The sequence below is a fragment of the Hemiscyllium ocellatum genome, chromosome 13 (genome assembly GCF_020745735.1).
Source record: "Hemiscyllium ocellatum isolate sHemOce1 chromosome 13, sHemOce1.pat.X.cur, whole genome shotgun sequence".
Classification (NCBI taxonomy): Eukaryota; Metazoa; Chordata; class Chondrichthyes; order Orectolobiformes; family Hemiscylliidae; genus Hemiscyllium; species Hemiscyllium ocellatum.
The window spans coordinates 4,666,356-4,684,322 of record NC_083413.1 but is presented as its reverse complement, the minus strand read 5'-3'; the positions used below and the strand labels follow the sequence as shown (position 1 = coordinate 4,684,322).

At 43.1% G+C, this 17,967-nt stretch overlaps 1 protein-coding gene across 1 annotated transcript in view; it reads left to right on the top strand.

Moving 5' to 3' along the window:
- The window catches only part of LOC132821755 (F-box only protein 36-like), a 93,346-nt gene that overhangs the window by 64,105 nt on the left and 11,274 nt on the right, over nt 1–17,967 (top strand). Inside the window, exon 3 of the mRNA XM_060834493.1 lies at nt 699–871. Coding sequence (XP_060690476.1) covers nt 699–871 — 173 coding nt within the window. The remainder of the gene's footprint in view (nt 1–698; nt 872–17,967) is intronic.

The window sequence follows — 17,967 nt, the reverse complement described above, 5'->3', positions numbered from 1 at the left end:
ATGATAAACTTGAGTATTTCAGTAACCATGGTTTATTTTAAAACCATTTGAGAGAGAGAACCTCCCAAGACCTAATAGATTTTACTTACATTGAGACCTAGGAAAGGTGGGCAGCACAGTGGCTCAGTGATTATCACTGCTGCCTCATAGCAGCAGGGACCTGTGCTCGATGCCAGTGTTGGTTGACTGTCTGTCTGTCTGTCTGTCTGGAGTTTGCATATTCTACTGGTGTCTGTGTGGGTTTCCATCGGGTGCTCCAGTTTCCTCCCACAGTGCAAAGATGCGCATGCAAAGTGGATTAGCCATGTGAAATGCAGCATTACAGGGATAGGGCAAGGGGATAGATCTGGGTGGGATGCTCTTTGGAGGGTATGGATTTGATGAGCTGAATGGCCTGCTTCCACACTGTAGGGATTTTATGATTCTACAGGAACAGAAAAAGATCATTCAACCCTTGTTCCACCATTCAATGAGATCATGGCTGCTCTATGGCCTAATTCCATATACCTGCCTTTGACCCATATCCCTTAATATCTTTGCTTAACAAAGAAAATCTATCTTAGAGTGCTCTTTAGGACAATCCCAATTGCCAATATTGAAACCTTTAACAAAATAATTTTTCTAAAGAGAATGAAAGTTAAAGATAATTCTAGCAATGACATTTTCTAAACATCTGTTTCTTTCTTTCTTTCTTTTAGTTCATATTGGTGTAATTTTTGGCAATGAAGTGCTCAAGTATATTTGCAATCTTTGTCAACATCACTTTGATTATCTCGATCGCATTCCTAATGGCCTGCTCATGTACATAATTTTATTTTTGGATCTTGAGGACATTGCCAGACTTTCCCAAACATCCAGAAAATTTGAAAAGGTACCATATTTTATTACTAATTTTAATAATATTTCACAAACTTAAAGCATTGAAAAAAACTGATTTTTAATCTGGTTATTCTTTGTTTCTAATAATCAATGGAATGGAGACCAGTGAAAATATTCATTCAGTTTTGGTTGTGTCTCTCACCACAGACCTAAGTATAATTATTACTATTTTCTGAAAGAGAGATTTGCATTGAAGAGGGTGCTTCACAACAAAGTATAGTGTAGGATAGGACATAGACTAGGTGCATAAGGGATTGAGAAAGACAGATAGCACAAGAGTATAAATAGATAGGTGTTAGATGGGTTTGCACTAAGAGGGAATGTATGAAGCTCGACATGAAGTTTACAATGCAGGTATGTAAATAATGAAGCTCAGCAAAGCAGATTGGTGCAAATATCAACACCTGAACATGATGCCATGTGCTGGAAAGAGAGGATGTTCTGAAGGGCCTTAAGGTCACAATCTCAAAAAAGTAACTCTAAATAACTAATTATACTGGAAATCAGAAATAAAAACACATTGTTGGAAAAATTCTGGTCTGGCAGCATCTGTGGAGAGAAAGTAAAGTTAACGTTTGGGTCCAGTGACCCTTCTTCAGAACACAGTCTGTTTGGTTACAGTTAAGAAACATTTAAGGTGCCATTACACTTCTGGCCTCATTCTATCAGGTTTCAGGGAAAGATATGACGTAACAGTTTGTAAGGAAATTCCAGACAGATGCAACAACGTAGAACTGTGCAACACAGGAATAGGCCTTTTAGCGCTTCCCCTGCCCCATATTTATGCCAATCAGGATCCTATTCTAAACAAATCCCATATGCCTGCACATGATCTGTATCCCTCAATTCTCTGCCTGTTTCTGTGTCTGTCTAAATTATTTGAAGAGGTGACAAGTACGTTAGACCAGGGAAACCCAATGGATGTGGTCTATCTAGACTTCCAAAAGGCCTTTGATAAGGTGCCACACGGGAGGCTGCTGAGCAAGGTGAGGGCCCATGGTGTTCGAGGTGAGCTACTGGTATGGATTGAGGATTGGCTGTCTGACAGAAGGCAGAGAGTTGGGATAAAAGGTTCTTTATCGGAATGGCAGCCGGTGACAAACGGTGTCCCACAGGGTTCAGTGTTGGGTCCGCAGCTGCTCACATTATATATTAATGATCTGGATGAAGGGACTGGGGGCATTCTTTAGCGAAGTTTGCCGATGATACGAAGTTAGGTGGACAGGCAGGTAGTACTGAGGAAGTGGGAAGGCTGCAGAAGGATCTAGACCGTTTGGGAGAGTAGTCCAGGAAATGGCTGATGGAATGAAACGTGAGCCAATGCGAGATCTTACACTTTGGAGAAAAAAGCGTAGACTAATTTCTAAACAGTGAGAAAATTCGTAAAGCCAAAGTACAAAGGGATCTGGGAATGCTAGTCGAGGATTCTCTAAAGGTAAATATGCAGGTTGAGTCCGTGATTAAGAAAGTGAATGCAATGTTGTCATATATCTCGAGGGTTGGAATATAAAAGCACCGTTGTGCTACTGAGACTTTATAAAGCTCTGGTTAAGCCCCATTTGGAGTACTGTGTCCAGTTTTGGTCCCCACACCTCAGGAAGAACATACTGGCACTGGAGCGTGTCCAGCGGAGATTCACACGGATGATCCCTGGAATGGCAGGTCTAACATACGAGGAACAGCTGAGGATCCTGGGATTGTATTCATTGGAGTTTAGAAGATTAAGGGGAGATTTAATAGAAACGTACAAGATAATACATGGCTTGGAAAGGGTGGATGCTAGGAAATTATTTCCGTTAGGCGAGGAGACTCGGACCCATGGACACAACCTTAGAATTAGAGGGGGTCAATTCAGAACAGAAATGCGGAGACATTTCTTCAGCCAGAGAGTGGTGGGCCTGTGGAATTCATTGCCGCAGAGTGCAGTGGAGGCCGGGACGCTAAATGTCTTCAAGGCAGAGATTGATAAATTCTTGAATTAAGGGCTACGGGGAGAATGCTGGTAAGTGGAGTTGAAATGCCCATCAGCTATGATTGAATGGCGGAGTGGACTCGATAGGCCGAATGGCCTTACTTCCACTCCTATATCTTATGGTCTTAAATACCTCTCAAACATTGCTTTTGTCTCTGCTTCTACCCCCTCACGTGGTAGCGCATTTCAGGCACCTACCACCTCTTTAAAAACGAAAATTTCCTCGCCAGTCTCCTTTAATATATTCCCCTTCTCATCTTAAACCTATACCCATATTATTTGGCACTTCCACCCTGGGAAAAAGACCATCCAACCTCTCCAGGCCCCTCATAATTTTAAATACTTCAATTAGGTGCCCCTCAACTTCCAACAGTTTAGCGAAAACAACCCCATTTTATCCAATCTCTCTTTGATAGCTAATACACTCCAGGGAGAAAGTGAGAACTGCAGATGCTAGAATTGAAAAATGTGGTGCTGGAAAAACACAGCAGGCCAGGCAGCATCCGAGGAGCAGGAGAATCAACGTTTCGGGCATAAGCCCTTCTTCAGGAATCACACTCCAGTCCAGGAAACATCCTAGTAAACCTCTTCTGTACTTTCTCTAAAGCCTCCACATCCATGGGGTGACCAGAACTGCACACAATACTCCAAATGTGGCCTAACTAATGTTTTATACAGTTGCAATGTAACTTGCCAACTTTTATACTCAATGTCCATACCAATGAAGGCAAATTTTGAACATTCCATTACATCCCGACAATTATCTGATCGAGATCAGTGGGCACTATTTCGTTCGGGTAATTGATTATTCGGTTAATCGATTCAATGCCTTTCCTCTGGGGCTTGGTGTTTTCTGTAAAGTCTGTTCCCCATTCAGGAGACTAGCAGTAGCACAGAGAGTGCGAGCCCCGTCCAACACCACCCCCCGCCACCCCCAACCCCGTCCAACACTACCCCTGCCACCCCAACTCCATCCAACATCACACCCCACCCGCAACCCTGTCCAACACTGCCCTCGCCCCAACCCGTCCAATACCACCCCCAACCCCGTCCAATATCACCCCAACCCCATCCAACACTACCCTCCACTCCCAACCCCATCCAACACTACCTTCCACTCCCAACCCCATCCAACACCGCCCCCGCCCCAACCCCGTCGAACACCAGCCCAGCCACCTCAACCCCATCCAACATCACATCCCAACCCTGTCGAATACCACCCCCAACCCTGTCCAACACCAACTGCATCCAACACCACCCCCAACCCCGTCCAACACCCACCCCCCACCTCCAACCCTGTCCAACACTGCCTCCCTACCTCCAACCCCATCCAATACTGCCTCCCTCAATTCTGTCCAACACGGATGTGATGGATGCTGAGGAACTGTGAAAGTAGCACAGTCTTCTGAGGACCAAAAGAGAAAATGCTGGAAAATCTCAGCAGGTCTGGCAGCATCTGTAAGGAGAGAAAAGAGCTGATGTTTAGAGTCTAACTGACCCTTTATCAAAGCTATACCAAAGGGTCAGTTAGATTCGAAACGTCAGCTCTTTTCTCTCCTTACAGATACTGCCAGAACTGCTGAGATTTTCCAGCATTTTCTCTCTTGGTTTCAGATTCCAGCATCCGCAGTAATTTGCTTTTATCCAGTCTTCTGCGGAGTAAGGTGGTGGCATTGAGTATGAGAAATATCACCCACTACATGATAGAATAGCATCAGGCATAACAAGTCAGACAGGATCTAAATGATTCACAGTTGCAATAGACTTCAGCTCAGAATAGTGACTGTAAATTTCCTGTTCATAAGACCATAACACATAGGAGTGGAAGTAAGGCCGTTCGGCCCATCGAGTCCACTCCGCCATTCAATCATGGCTGATGGGCATTTCAACTCCACTTACCCGCATTCTCCCCGTAGCCCTTAATTCCTTGTGACATCAAGAATTTATCAATCTCTGCCTTGAAGACATTTAGTGTCCCGGTCTCCACTGCCCTCTGCGGCAATGAATTTCACAGGTCCACCACTCTCTGGCTGAAGAAATGTCTTCGCATTTCTGTTCTGAATTTACCCCCTCTAATTCTCAGGCTGTGTCCACGGGTTCTAGTCTCCTCGCCTAACGGAAACAAATTCCTAGCTCCACCCTTTCCAAGCCATGTATTATCTTGTAAATAGCAGATATGCAGAGTGAACGTACTCCTTCCTTGATTTGTAATGTAAGAAGTTGAGTTCAGTGATCCTGAAGTGATTTGAACACGCAACCTTCTGATCTGGAGTTAGGCACGCTACCGTTATGCCACAAACTCATCAAAGTCAAGTGGTCTGTTTTTTTTCCCCCCAGAAGCAAATGCAGTTTTTTCTTGTTTGTTTTTTTTCTTTACTTTTGTTGCTGAATGAAAATAAATGTTTTCAACCATTTGAAAGATTTCCAGAATCTGACATGCCCAGTTACGAGCGGCATACCGCAAGGGTCAGTGTTGGGTCCACTGCTGTTCGTCATTTTATAAACGACCTGGATGAGGGTGTAGAAGGGTGGGTTAGTAAATTTGCAGATGACACTAAGTTTGGTGGAGTTGCGGATAGTGACAAAGGATGTAGTAGGTTACAGAGAGACATAGATAAGCTGCAGAGCTGGTCTGAGAGGTGGCAAATGGAGTTTAATGCGGATAAGTGTGAGATGATTCACTTTGGTTGGAGTAACCGGAATGCTGGGCTAATGGTAAGATTCTTGGTAGTGTAGATGTGCAGAGATCTCGGTATCCAAGTACAAAGATCCTCGTAAGTTGCCACCCAGGTTGAGTGGGTTGTTAAGAAGGCATACAGTGCTTTAGCTTTTATTAATAGAGAGATCGAGTTCCGGAAATATGAGATTATGCTACAGCTGTACAAAACTCCGGTGCGGCTGCACTTGGAGTATTGTGTACAGTTCTGGTCACCACAGTACAAGAAGGATATGGAAGCTTTGGAAAGGGTGCAGAGGAGATTTACTAGGATGTTGCCTGGTATGGAGGAAAGGTCTTACGAGGAAAGGCTGAGGGCCTTGAGGCTGTTTTCATTAGAGAGAAGAAGGTTGAGAGTGACTTAATAGAGACATTTAAGATAATCAGAGGGTTAGATAAGGTGGACAGGGAGAGCCTTTTTCCAAGTATGGTGACGGCGAGCACGAGAAGGCATAGCTTTAAATTGAGGGGTGATAGATATAAGACAGATGTCAGAGGTAGTTTCTTTACTCAAAGAGTAGTAAGGGTATGGAATGCTTTGCCTGCAACGGTAGTAGATTCGCCAACTTTAAGTACATTTTAAGTCGTCATTGGACAAGCATATGGACGTACATGAAATAATGTAGGGTAGATGGAAGAAGCTCTCTTCCTCCCTCTACAAGGATTTCAGTGAGTCCCTCTCTCACTGCACCCCCCAGGTCATCTCCTCTGCACAGAAACTCTTCAGCCACGTTCTACCTCTCCGCCCCCACCCCACTCCGGCCTATCACCCTCACCTTGACCTCCTTCCACCTATCCCACCTCCATCGCCCCTCCCCCTAGTCCCTCCTCCCTACCTTTTATCTTAGCCTGCTTGGCTCTCTCTCTCTCTTATTCCTGATGAAGGGCTTATGCTCGAAACGTCGAATTCTCTATTCCTGAGATGCTGCCTGGCCTGCTGTGTTTTGACCAGCAACACATTTGTAGATGGGCTTCAGATTGGTATGACAGGTTGGCACAACATCGAGGGCCGAAGGGCCTGTACTGTGCTGTAATGTTCTATGTTCTGTGTTCACACATTGAACAATGAGAAGATCTATGATGCTAGGCATTAAGATTGGGTAACCTGTGTAGCTTGGTTCATATGGCTGCAATTACAATGATTATTGATCAGACAGGTGATATATAAATAGCAATAGTATCAATTATACTATCTATTTGTCCTCAGAAGTGTTTCATTTTCATTATCCTTCAATTATGTTCACTGTAAACGGGTAGTTCCTGGCTGGGCCCGTTTGATTTATTGCATAGCTGGGCTTTAGAACCAGCCCCAACTCCAAGAATCCTAGAAGATCTCAGCAGTGGTAAGTATATTGTGGTTACTGAGTGCATGATAGCACAAACTAGGTACTGTGGGGGCATGATGCATAACTAATTAGGTGAGCTGTGGAAAATAACATGAGAAAATTCACTGCAGCTTATGCAAGAAAATCTCCAGGGAACTCCCCAAAACTGGCACAGTGGTAAAACTCAGTGGTAAAATCCCATGTTATAAGCACTGATACTCGGTATGCCGCTGAAAACAGTGAATCACACTGATCACTTTGTGATTTGCTTCTGATGATGCAAGTCAAACAGCATCTGTAAAGAAGGGGAAAATGTTGATTTTTTTTTGCGCCTGAAACATCAAGATGTTTCCCTTTTTTTACAGATGCTTGGAGTCCCGTGATCCATTCTGGTCTCCAAATCACATAAAGGAAAAAGAGTCAATGGAGAGGGTGCAAATTACTTGCTAGAATGGCAGCAGAGCTGACAGGTAATCCATATCTCCAAAGATTGCTTAGGACAGAGCTCTTTTCTTCAGAATAGAGAATGAATAGTGACCTAGTAAAGGTCTTTTAAAATTATTAAGAGGTTTCATACGGTAGAGGTTGAAAGGATTTTTCCATTTGCACTGAACCCAAAATTAGGGGCAATAAATTAAAGATAGGTACCATTACATTTATTAAGGAATGCAGGCGAGCAGTCATTCCTGGGATTGGTTAGAATGTGGACCTTTCTATAATGAGGAGCGGTTGTGGCATGCAACATAAGTTCCATATAAAGAGAAACTAGTGAAATACAACACAGGATCAGTCCCTTTAGTCCAACTCATCCGTGCCAACCAAGTTTCCGAAACTAAACTAGTTCTATTTGCCTGCATTTGGCCCATAACCCCCCCAACCCTTCCTATTCATGTACCTGTCCAAATGTCTTTTAAGTGTTGTAACTGTAATTGCATCTACCACTTCCTCTGGCAGTTCATTCCACACACAAACCACCCTCTATGTGGAAAACATTGTTCCTCTGGTCCCTTTAAAATCTTTCTCCTCTCACCTTAAAAATATGCCCCCTAATTTTGAACTCCCCCATTCTAGGGAGAAGAACCTTGCCAATCACCTTTTCTATCCCCTCATGATTTTACAAACCTCCTGAGGTTACCCCTCAATCCCAGCCTTTCCAGCTACTCCTTCTGACTGAATTCCCTTAGTCCCAGTGACAGCCTTGTAAATCTTTTCTGAACCCTCTCCAGTTTAATAATATCCTTCCTATAGCAAGGTGACCAAAACAGGACACAGTACTCCAAAATTTGCCTCAACAACAACCTGTCCAACTTCAGCTTGATGTCCCAACTCCTACACGGTGGTCTGAGCAACGAAGGCAAGCATGTTAAATGCTGCCTTAACTATCATGTTTGCCTGTGACACAAATTTCAAAGAATTCTGTATCTGAACCCCTAGATCGCTGTTCGACAACACTACCCAGGGCCCGAACATAAACTGTATAAGTCATGTCCTAGGTCACTTTACTAAATTCAGTACCTCACATTTATTCAAATTTAAACTCCATCTGCTACTCCTCAGCCCATTGGCCCAATTGGTCAAGATCTTTTGTCATCTTAGATAACCTTCTTGGAAGGAATTGAGAGATATGTTTACAGATTTAAATTAAATAACAAAGGTTAAGGCTTTTAAGGAGCATACACACAGTCCAGTTCAGTAGTATAATTTGAATATGCATAGTTCATTCTGTGTAGGAGATGGGCTCCCATAACCTGTATATGCTTTGCAGCAAAAACTAATTGTACATCACTGTTTGTTTTCCACTGTTTAAGCTGTTCAAAAGATGAAATGTTGGCTCAGTTACTGGGTAAAGCATGATGTAGAACAACATGGGCTCAACCTCCAAGTTGTTCTGTTCATGAACCTGACTCCTCTTATTGCACTTTGTGATGTCATAGTATAGAGATGTGATTAGGAACTTTTGGACAACAAGGACACGATATGAAGAGTGAGAGAGAAATGCTGCTGTTAATGCTGAGATCTTGTTGGTCTTTGGGACAAACTGCAACATACCACCACGAATTACTGAGATGCTTCAGAATGCTACCAGATTTTTGCAAACTTTTGAAATGTATCCCCTAAAGACCATAAGACATAGAAGTGGAATTAGGACATACTGCTCATTAGGTCAGCTCTGCCATTCAATCATGGCTGATATGTTTCTGAACCTCATTCTCCTGCCTTCTCCCATAACCCTTGATCATCTTGCTCATCAATAACCTATTGATCTCTGTCTTAAATACACTCAATGATTTGCCCTTCTGCAGCAATAAGTTTCATAGATTCACCACCCTCTGGCTGAAGGAATTCCTCCTCATCTCCATTATAAAGGGTTGTCTCTTCAGTCTGAGACTGTACCGTAATCTCTCCTGCTCGTGGAAACATCTTCTCCAAGTCCACTCACTGCAAACCTCACAATATTTCTGTAAGATCCCTCTAAACTCTATCGAGTACAGACCCAGATCTTCAACTCCTTCTCATATGACAAGTCTTTCATCCCAGAATCATTCTTGTAAACCTCCTCTGAAACCCCTCCATTGCCAGCACATTGTACCTTGGATATGGGGCCCAAAACTGTTCACAATATTCCAAATGAGACCTGACCAGAGCCTTATACAGCTTCAGCAGTACATCTCTGCTCTTATATTCTAGTCCTCTTGAAATTAATGCTAACAATGCATTTGCCTTTCTAACTAGGAGAAAGTGAGGACTGCAGACGCTGGAGATCAGAGCTGAAAAATGTGTTGCTGGAAAAGCGCAGCAGGTCAGGCAGCATCCAAGGAGCAGGATAATCGATGTTTTGGGCATAAGCCCTTCTTCAGGCTGAAGAAGGGCTTATGCCCGAAACGTCGATTCTCCTGCTCCTTAGGTGCTGCCTGACCTGCTGCGCTTTTCCAGCAACACATATTTCAGTTTGCCTTTCTAACTGCCAACTGTCCTGCATGTTAATCTTAACCTGCATGTTAATCCTGAAGTAGGTCTCACCAGTCCTTTTGTGTTTCAATTTCTGAAGACTTTTCTCTTTAAAAAATAGTCTATGCCTTTATTCTTCCAATCAAGGTGCAAAATCGCACAGTTTCCCACTTCTTTGTCTGCTCTGCTAGCCTATCCTGTCCTTCTGCAGCCTTCCACATCCTCCACGTTAACTATTTCTCTACCTATCTTTGTGTTATTTGCATATTTAGCAACAGTGCCCACTGTTCCTTCATCCAGATCTTTGATGAAATATGAATAGGTGTGGTCCCATCACCGACCCCTGCAAAATTCCAGTACCCACTGGCTGCCATCCTAAAAAAGATCTGTTTATCTCTTCTCTGCCTTCTGCCAGTCAGCCATGACAGTACCTTGCCCTTAATACAATGGGTTCTTATCTTATTTAACAGCCTCACAGTGAGGCACCTTGTCAAAGGCTTTTTGAAATACAGACGATGTTCTACGGTAACTTTGATGGAAAGCATACCTTGTTACTGCACACTGCTTAGAGATGCATTCTGCCATTGTATTTGGTAAAAACCTCTCATATTCTTGAATTCCTCAAAATACAAAGTCAGAAATCAGAATGACACCTGGTTATAGTCCAACAGGTTTATTTCAAATCACAAGCTTTCGTGGCAGAGTCCCTTCGTCAGGCTACACTATGAAAGCTTGTGATTTCGAATAAACCTGTTGGTCTATAACCTGGTATCATGTGATTTCTGACTTTGTCCATAGCAGCACCACTACATCATCCTTAAAATACAAATTGTTCTGTTACAACATGTTTCGTTAATGCAAATTCGCTATAACACAATTGACAAATTAGGGACACTGTCCTGGATGTAGGTCTGTTGGCTGAGCTGGAAGGTTCATTTTCAGATGTTTTGTCACCATACTAGGTAACTTCTTCAGTGAACCTCCGGATGAAGCACTGCTGGTGATTCCTGCTTTCTATTTACATAGAGTCATAGAGATGTACAGCATGGAAACAGACACTTTGGTCCCACCCGTCCATGCCAACCAATCTAGTCCCTCCTGCCAGCACTCTGCCCATATCCCTCCAAACCCCTCCTATTCATATACCCATCCAAATGCCTCTTAAATGTTGCAATTGTACCAGCCTCCACCACTTCCTCTGGCAGCTCATTCCATACACATACCACCCTCTGCATGAAAAAGTTGCCCCTTAAGTGTCTTTTATATCTTTCCCCTCTCACCCTAAACCTATGCCTTCTAGTTCTGGACTCCCCGACCCCAGGGAAAAGACTTTGTCTATTTATCCTATCCATGCCCCTCATAATTTTGTAAACCTCTATAAGGTCACCCCTCAGCCTCTGACGCTCCAGGGAAAACAGCCCCAGCCTGTTCAGCGTCTCCCTGTAGCTCAAATCCTCCAACCCTGGCAACATCCTTGTAAATCTTTTCTGAACCCTTTCAAGTTTCACAACATATTTCCGATAGGAAGGGGACCAGAATTTCACGCAATATTCCAACAGTGGCCTAACCAATGTCCTGTACAGCCGCAACATGACCTTGTACTCCTGTACTCAATACTCTGACCAATAAAGGAAAGCATACCAAATGCTTCCTTCACTATCCTATCTTTCTGCGACTCCACTTTCAAGGAGCTATGAACCTGCACTCCAAGGTCTCTTTATTCAGCAACTCTTCCGAGGACTTACCATTAAGTGTATAAATCCTGCTAAGATTTGCTTTCCCAAAGTTCAGCACCTCGCATTTATCTGAATTAAACTCTATTGTTTGGGTTTCCTTGGCTTGGTACTACAACTCTTCTCAAAATTTGCTGGGGGCACTGTATCTAAAGTACAGACTTTTAAAACATGTGCTGGCTATAATACAATTACGACACCAACGCTTCTAAGTGCTGTTTCTAAAGCACGACTTTTCTATAATGTGGGGTTGCACAACAACTTAACCATCGTGTAAAAGAACTACATGTACAGGCATTACTGACAATGAGTATTCAATGTTATTATGAAATAATGCTGATTGCACATAGGTAGAATATTGAGATATACATTGATGAATGAACTATATATAGCTGGATAGGTGAAATCTGAGTCTTTGAAGTTTTGGGAAATTATGCCAATCAGTTAACTGGCTTATTCTGACATGTTACTATTGATTGTCCTGAAAACAATGCTGGAAATCACAGTGAGTCAGGCAACATCCACAGAGAGAACAAACTGACAGGTTCTGATAAAGAGTCATCTAGACTTGAACTGTTAGTTTGCTGTCTCTCCATGGATGCTGCCTGAACAACTGTGATTTCCAGCATTTTCAGTACAGCTTCCAGCATCTACAGTAATTTGCTCCAAATGTTGATTGTCCATGGGGAAAATCATAAAATTGATAACTTAAGACAACAAAATATCTTGGTACCTCAAGTTGCAACAATTAGCTTTAGGTTACACTTTTCCTTAGGAATAGCACCATGGATTGGAAGTTAACGGTCAGTGTAATCTAGGTGATCTCTGCTCAAACCATATTATCAGTGCAAATTATAATAGTAACAGCAAATCCATTAATGGCATGTAACTGAATTGCCACTTTGGAGCAGATAAGCACCTCTGTTTATTTAATATGATGGGGATATAGGGTGTTGTATATATTATATTGTACAAGTGTTTTCTTTTAAAGTTGAAAGCCTTTTGCCTGAGGCAGTATCTGTTAACTATAATGAAACTGGCCCTAAAACTCATCCAAGCCAGACCTCTTGACAACTCTGCATTTATGACTCCCCTCCCCCCCCCATTAAAAAAGGTACATAACCATGTTAAAGGAGCAGCAGCATCACACCTCCACCCCTAAAAGAAACCCCATCAATACCCAAAGTTGGCTTCATTTTAAAACCCCTTAATCTTAAATTGTTAGTCTACTACAACATCCATATACATTACGTTGACAATAATCATGCACTACTACATTTATGTGGAGAAAGTAAGGACTGCAGATGCTGGAGATCAGAGCTGAAAAATGTGTTACTGGAAAATCACAGCAGGTCAGGCAGCATCCAAGGAACAGGAGAATCAACGTTCTCATTTCTGAAGAGCTTGTGCCCGAAACATCGATTCTCCAGCTCCTTGGATGCTGCCTGACCTGCTGCACTTTTCCAGCAACACATTTTTCAGCACCACTACATTTATTCCAGTCTGTTCTACCTCTGCCACTGAACGTCTCCATTTCTCATTCAAGTCTTGACAAATCATGTTTTCTCATCCTGTCAAATGCACAATTCTCAAATTTAAATAGCTGTAACAACAAGTTCTGTATAAACAGTCTGGAATTTTTGTCCTTAAATTTTTCCACAAACTTCAATGGGTTATGATCAGTATATATGATTGTCTCAGATACATTACTGGTAGCATAAACATTGAAATGTTGTAATGCCAACACCAAGCTCAAACTCACTTTCTCAACTGTTGACTATTTCTGCGAATGAATGTTCAGTTTTCTGGCTCTTGTAAGAGCCACAGCACCGACACCCACATCACTCTCATCAATAGCCATTTTGAATAGCCTTGCGCAATGAGGCATGGTTAACACAGCTTTCAGGGTGTAAAATGCCTTCTCACAGTCCACAGTCCACTGAAACTTCTTAACTTTCTTTAGCAATTCAGTGTGTGATGCAGCTATATTGCTAAAATTTGGTACAAATTTTAAATAAAATTCATTCCATCCCAGGAATCATAGTACTGTCCTTTTTGTTGATGGTATGTGAAACTTCTCCAACTATCTTTGTTTTTGCATTCTGTGGGGCCATTTGTCCATATCCAATTTCATGGCCCAAGAAGATTTGTTGGGTTTAAGCAAATACACTCTGAGCCAGGTTTATCACCAAGCCTGCCTTCCCAACACGATCGAACACGTCTGATAAATGTTGCAAATGTTCCTTCCATGTGTGACTAGAAATCACCAGCTCATAATACAAACTACACAATTGGGTAATCCAGAAATGATTTCATTGGTTAGTCTCTGAAGTGAGGCCTGCACATTTTTCATACCAAATGGCATGACTCTAAACTGATAAACGTCCATTCTGCATTACGAAAGCCAACATTGTCTTCGCTCTCTTGGATAAAGGTACCTGCCAGTACCCTCTGACCAAGCCCATCTTAGAAATGTTAATTGCTTGTCTCACCTTTTCAACACAGTCTTCCCAACATGGAATCAGGTATGCAGCAGTCTTTGTAACTGCATTAATGTTTAAATAGTCCACACGTAACCGTTGGGTACCATCAGGTTTTGGCACCATTACCATGGGTAAGCTCCGGTCACTGTAACTCACTTTTATTATGTTGTCTTGGAGCATGCATTCAATCTCCTATAAGGATATTGATTAGTCGGTACAGCACCTCCTATATTTACATCATGCATCATTAGGTTAGTACATCCCATCTTATTTCCTCATATCTCCCCATGCGACAGTAATAACTCTTACCAGTCATTTTGATTTTCCTCATGACCCAATTTGAGTAATGTCCAATTCAGAATCCTCCCTGTACTTGGTTCTGCACTCTGTTGTAACCAATAACACAGCCTCCTTTGGCTTTCCCGCCCTGTCAAAATACCTTTTGAGTATATTCACATAATACACACGCTCTGTGAGGTTTCTTTCTGTCTGGAGTTCTCATCAAATAGTTCAACTCATTCAATTTCTTTTCAACTTGATAAGGTCAACTACTCTAAACCTTGCTTTAAAAGGTTCACCTATCACTGGAGGTAACACTAACATCTTATTTCCGATAGCAAAATTGTAAGTTTTTGATTACTTGTCTGCTTCCCGTTTCATTGTATCGCAGTGAAATTTTTAAATGCTGTCTAGCCAACTTCCCTACTCTATTTATTTGTTCCCTAAAATTTGACACACAGTCCAAATATGTGGTCTCTGAATCCTGACTTGCCAATTTCTCCAGAATCAATTTTAGTGATCCTCTCACATCTTACCCAAGAACTAATTCAAATCGACTGAGTTTGATCAATTCATTTGGTGCATCTCTAATCACAAAGTACAATTCTCTTATCGCAACCATCTGGATAGTTCTGACTATAAGTTCTTGACGTGGTCTTTAATGTGTGATGCCACCTTTCCAGTGCTCCCTGCGACTTTGGATAGTACGCAGTAGATTTGAATTGTTTTATTCCTAAGCGATCTATAACTTCCTTGAATAATTTTGATGTGAAGTTTGACCTTTGAGCTGATTGTATCTCTGTGAGTAGTCAGTGTTTAGTGAAAAATTTGTCATAACTCTACACAGACAGTGGTGGGTGTGTGGAGTACACTACCATCAGTGGTAGTAGAGTAAGATACATTAAGGACATTTAAATGACTCTTGGATAGGCACATGGATGATAGTAAAGTGAAGGGTATGTAGGTTAGTTTGATCTTAGTTAAAAATCACGCAACACCAGGTTATACTCCAACAGGCTTAATTGGAAATGCACTAGCTTTCGGAGCACCACTCCTTCAACAGGTGGTTGTGGAGGGCACAATTGTAAGACAGAGTTTATAGCAAACGTTTGCAGTGTGATGTAACTGAAATTATACATTGAAAAAAACCTTGATTGTTCGTTAAGTCTTTCATCTGTTCGAATACTGTGATAGTTTCACTTCTTTTTCATAGTAAATCATAAAACTTTATTTAAAAAGTTACATTCTCAGGTTAACTGTAACAATTGGTATTAGCCAGATAATAAGTTGAAGGTGTTAGCCCCCTGTGCTCCCTGTCTGTGCCATAACGTTTAGACTGATTCTAATCTAAAAAGTGAGTTAACAGAGTCTTACATGGATCCGTGCATTTTTTGAGCAAAGTACAATGTAACTCTGCAAGTACAAATTCACCCCACATATGTATATGTGTGCATGTGGATTTTTGTGTGTCTGTCTGGGTTGGGGGGTGGGGGGGGTGTTGTGAGTGTGAGAGAGAGTGTATATGTGTGTGTATGTGAGTGTAGAGTGTCTAGGTTTGTGAGGGGGTGCATGTGTGAAAATTTGAGTAGGATAAAAGGTTGGCACAACACTGAGAACCAAAGGGCTTATACAATGCTGTACGGTTTTGTTCTAATCCTTTTAGTAGTGATATTGCATAATGGAATGGCATCTGGAAATCTAGTGGATGAATCCATTATTGTTAATACTGATTCCCACTTTTTACTTTTGGTAGGAGTCCTATGCAATCAATTAATACTTTTGTAAAATGTTCCTCAAATGCAGGAATAGGTATTACCTGACATGTATGACATAGAGCAGGAGATTCGATGTTTCGGGCATAAGCCCTTCCTCAGGAATGAGGAGAGTGTGTCCAGCAGGCTAAGATAAAAGGTAGGGAGGAGGGACTTGGGGGAGGGGTGATGGAGATGCGATAGGTGGAAGGAGGTCAAGGTGAGGGTGATAGGCCGGAATGGGGTGGGGGCGGTGAGGTCAGGAAGAAGATTGCAGGTTAGGAAGGCGGTGCTGAGTTCAAGGGATTTGACTGAGACAAGGTGGGGGGAGGGGAAATGAGGAAACTGGAGAAATCTGAGTTCATCCCTTGTGGTTGGAGGGTTCCTAGGTGGAAGATGAGGCGCTCTTCCTCCAACCGTCGTGTTGTTATGGTCTGGCGATGGAGGAGTCCAAGGACCTGCATGTCCTTGGTGGAGTGGGAGGGGGACTTGAAGTGTTGAGCCATGGGGTGGTTGAGTTGGTTGGGCTGGGTGTCCCAGAGGTGTTCTCTGAAACGTTCCGCAAGTAGGCGGCCTGTCTCCCCAATATAGAGGAGGCCACATCGGGTGCAGCGGATGCAATAGATGATGTGTTTGGAGGTGCAGGTGAATTTGTGGTGGATATGGAAGGATCCCTTGGGGCCTTGGAGAGAAGTGAGGGAGGAGGTGTGTGCGCAAGTTTTGCATTTCTTGCGGTTGCAGGGGAAGGTGCCGGGAGTGGAGGTTGGGTTAGTGGAGGGTGTGGACCTGACGAGGGAGTCACGGAGGGAGTGGTCTTTTCGGAATGCTGATAGGGGAGGGGAGGGAAATATATCCCTGGTGGTGGGTCCGTTTGGAGGTCGCGGAAATGACGGCAGATGATACGCTGTATATGGAGGTTGGTGGGGTGGTAGGTGAGAACCAGTGTGGTTCTGTCCTGGTGGCGGTTGGAGGGGCGGAGCTCAAGGGCGGAGGAGCGTGAAGTGGAGGAGATGCGGTGGAGGGCATCGTCGATCACGTTTGGGGGGATTCCGCGGTCCTTGAAGAAGTAGGCCATCTGGGTTGTACTGTATTGGAACTGGTCCTCCTGGGAGCAGATGCGGCAGAGACGAAGGAATTGGGAATATGGGATGGCGTTTTTACAGGGGGCAGGGTGGGAGGAGGTGTAGTCTAGGTAGCTATGGGAGTCAGTCGGTTTATAGTAGACGTCCGTGTTGATTCGGTCGCACGAGATAGAAATGGAAAGGTCTAGGAAGGGGAGGGAGGAGTTTGAGATGGTCCAGGTGAATTTGAGGTCGGGGTGGAAGGTGTTGGTAAAGTGGATGAACTGTTCAACCTCCTCGTGGGAGCATGAGGCAGCGCCGATACAGACTCCTTCCTCCCCTTCCTAGACCTTTCCATTTCTATCTCGGGCGCACCTGGACCTAGAAGTTATTAAGATGGGCAAATCCCCAGGACCGGATGGGATCTATCCCAAGTTGCTGAGGGAGGCAAGAGAGGAAATAGCTGGGGCCCTGACAGGTATCTTTGTGGCATCCTTAAATACAGGTGAGGTGCCGGAGGATTGGAAGGTTGCTCATGTTGTACAAGAAGGGTAGTAGGGATATTCTGGGTAACTACAGACCAGTGAGCCTGGCGTCAGTGGTGGGAAAGTTGCTGGAGATGGTACTAAGAGATAGGATCTATTTATATTTAGAAAAGAATGAGTTTATCAGTGATAGGCAACATGGTTTTGTGCAGGAGGGATCGTGTCTTACCAACTTAGAGTTCTTCGAGGAAGTGTCCAAGCTGTTAGATGAAGGAAGGACTGTTGATATCATATACATAGACTTTAGTAAGGTGTTTGTTTGATAAGCTTCCCC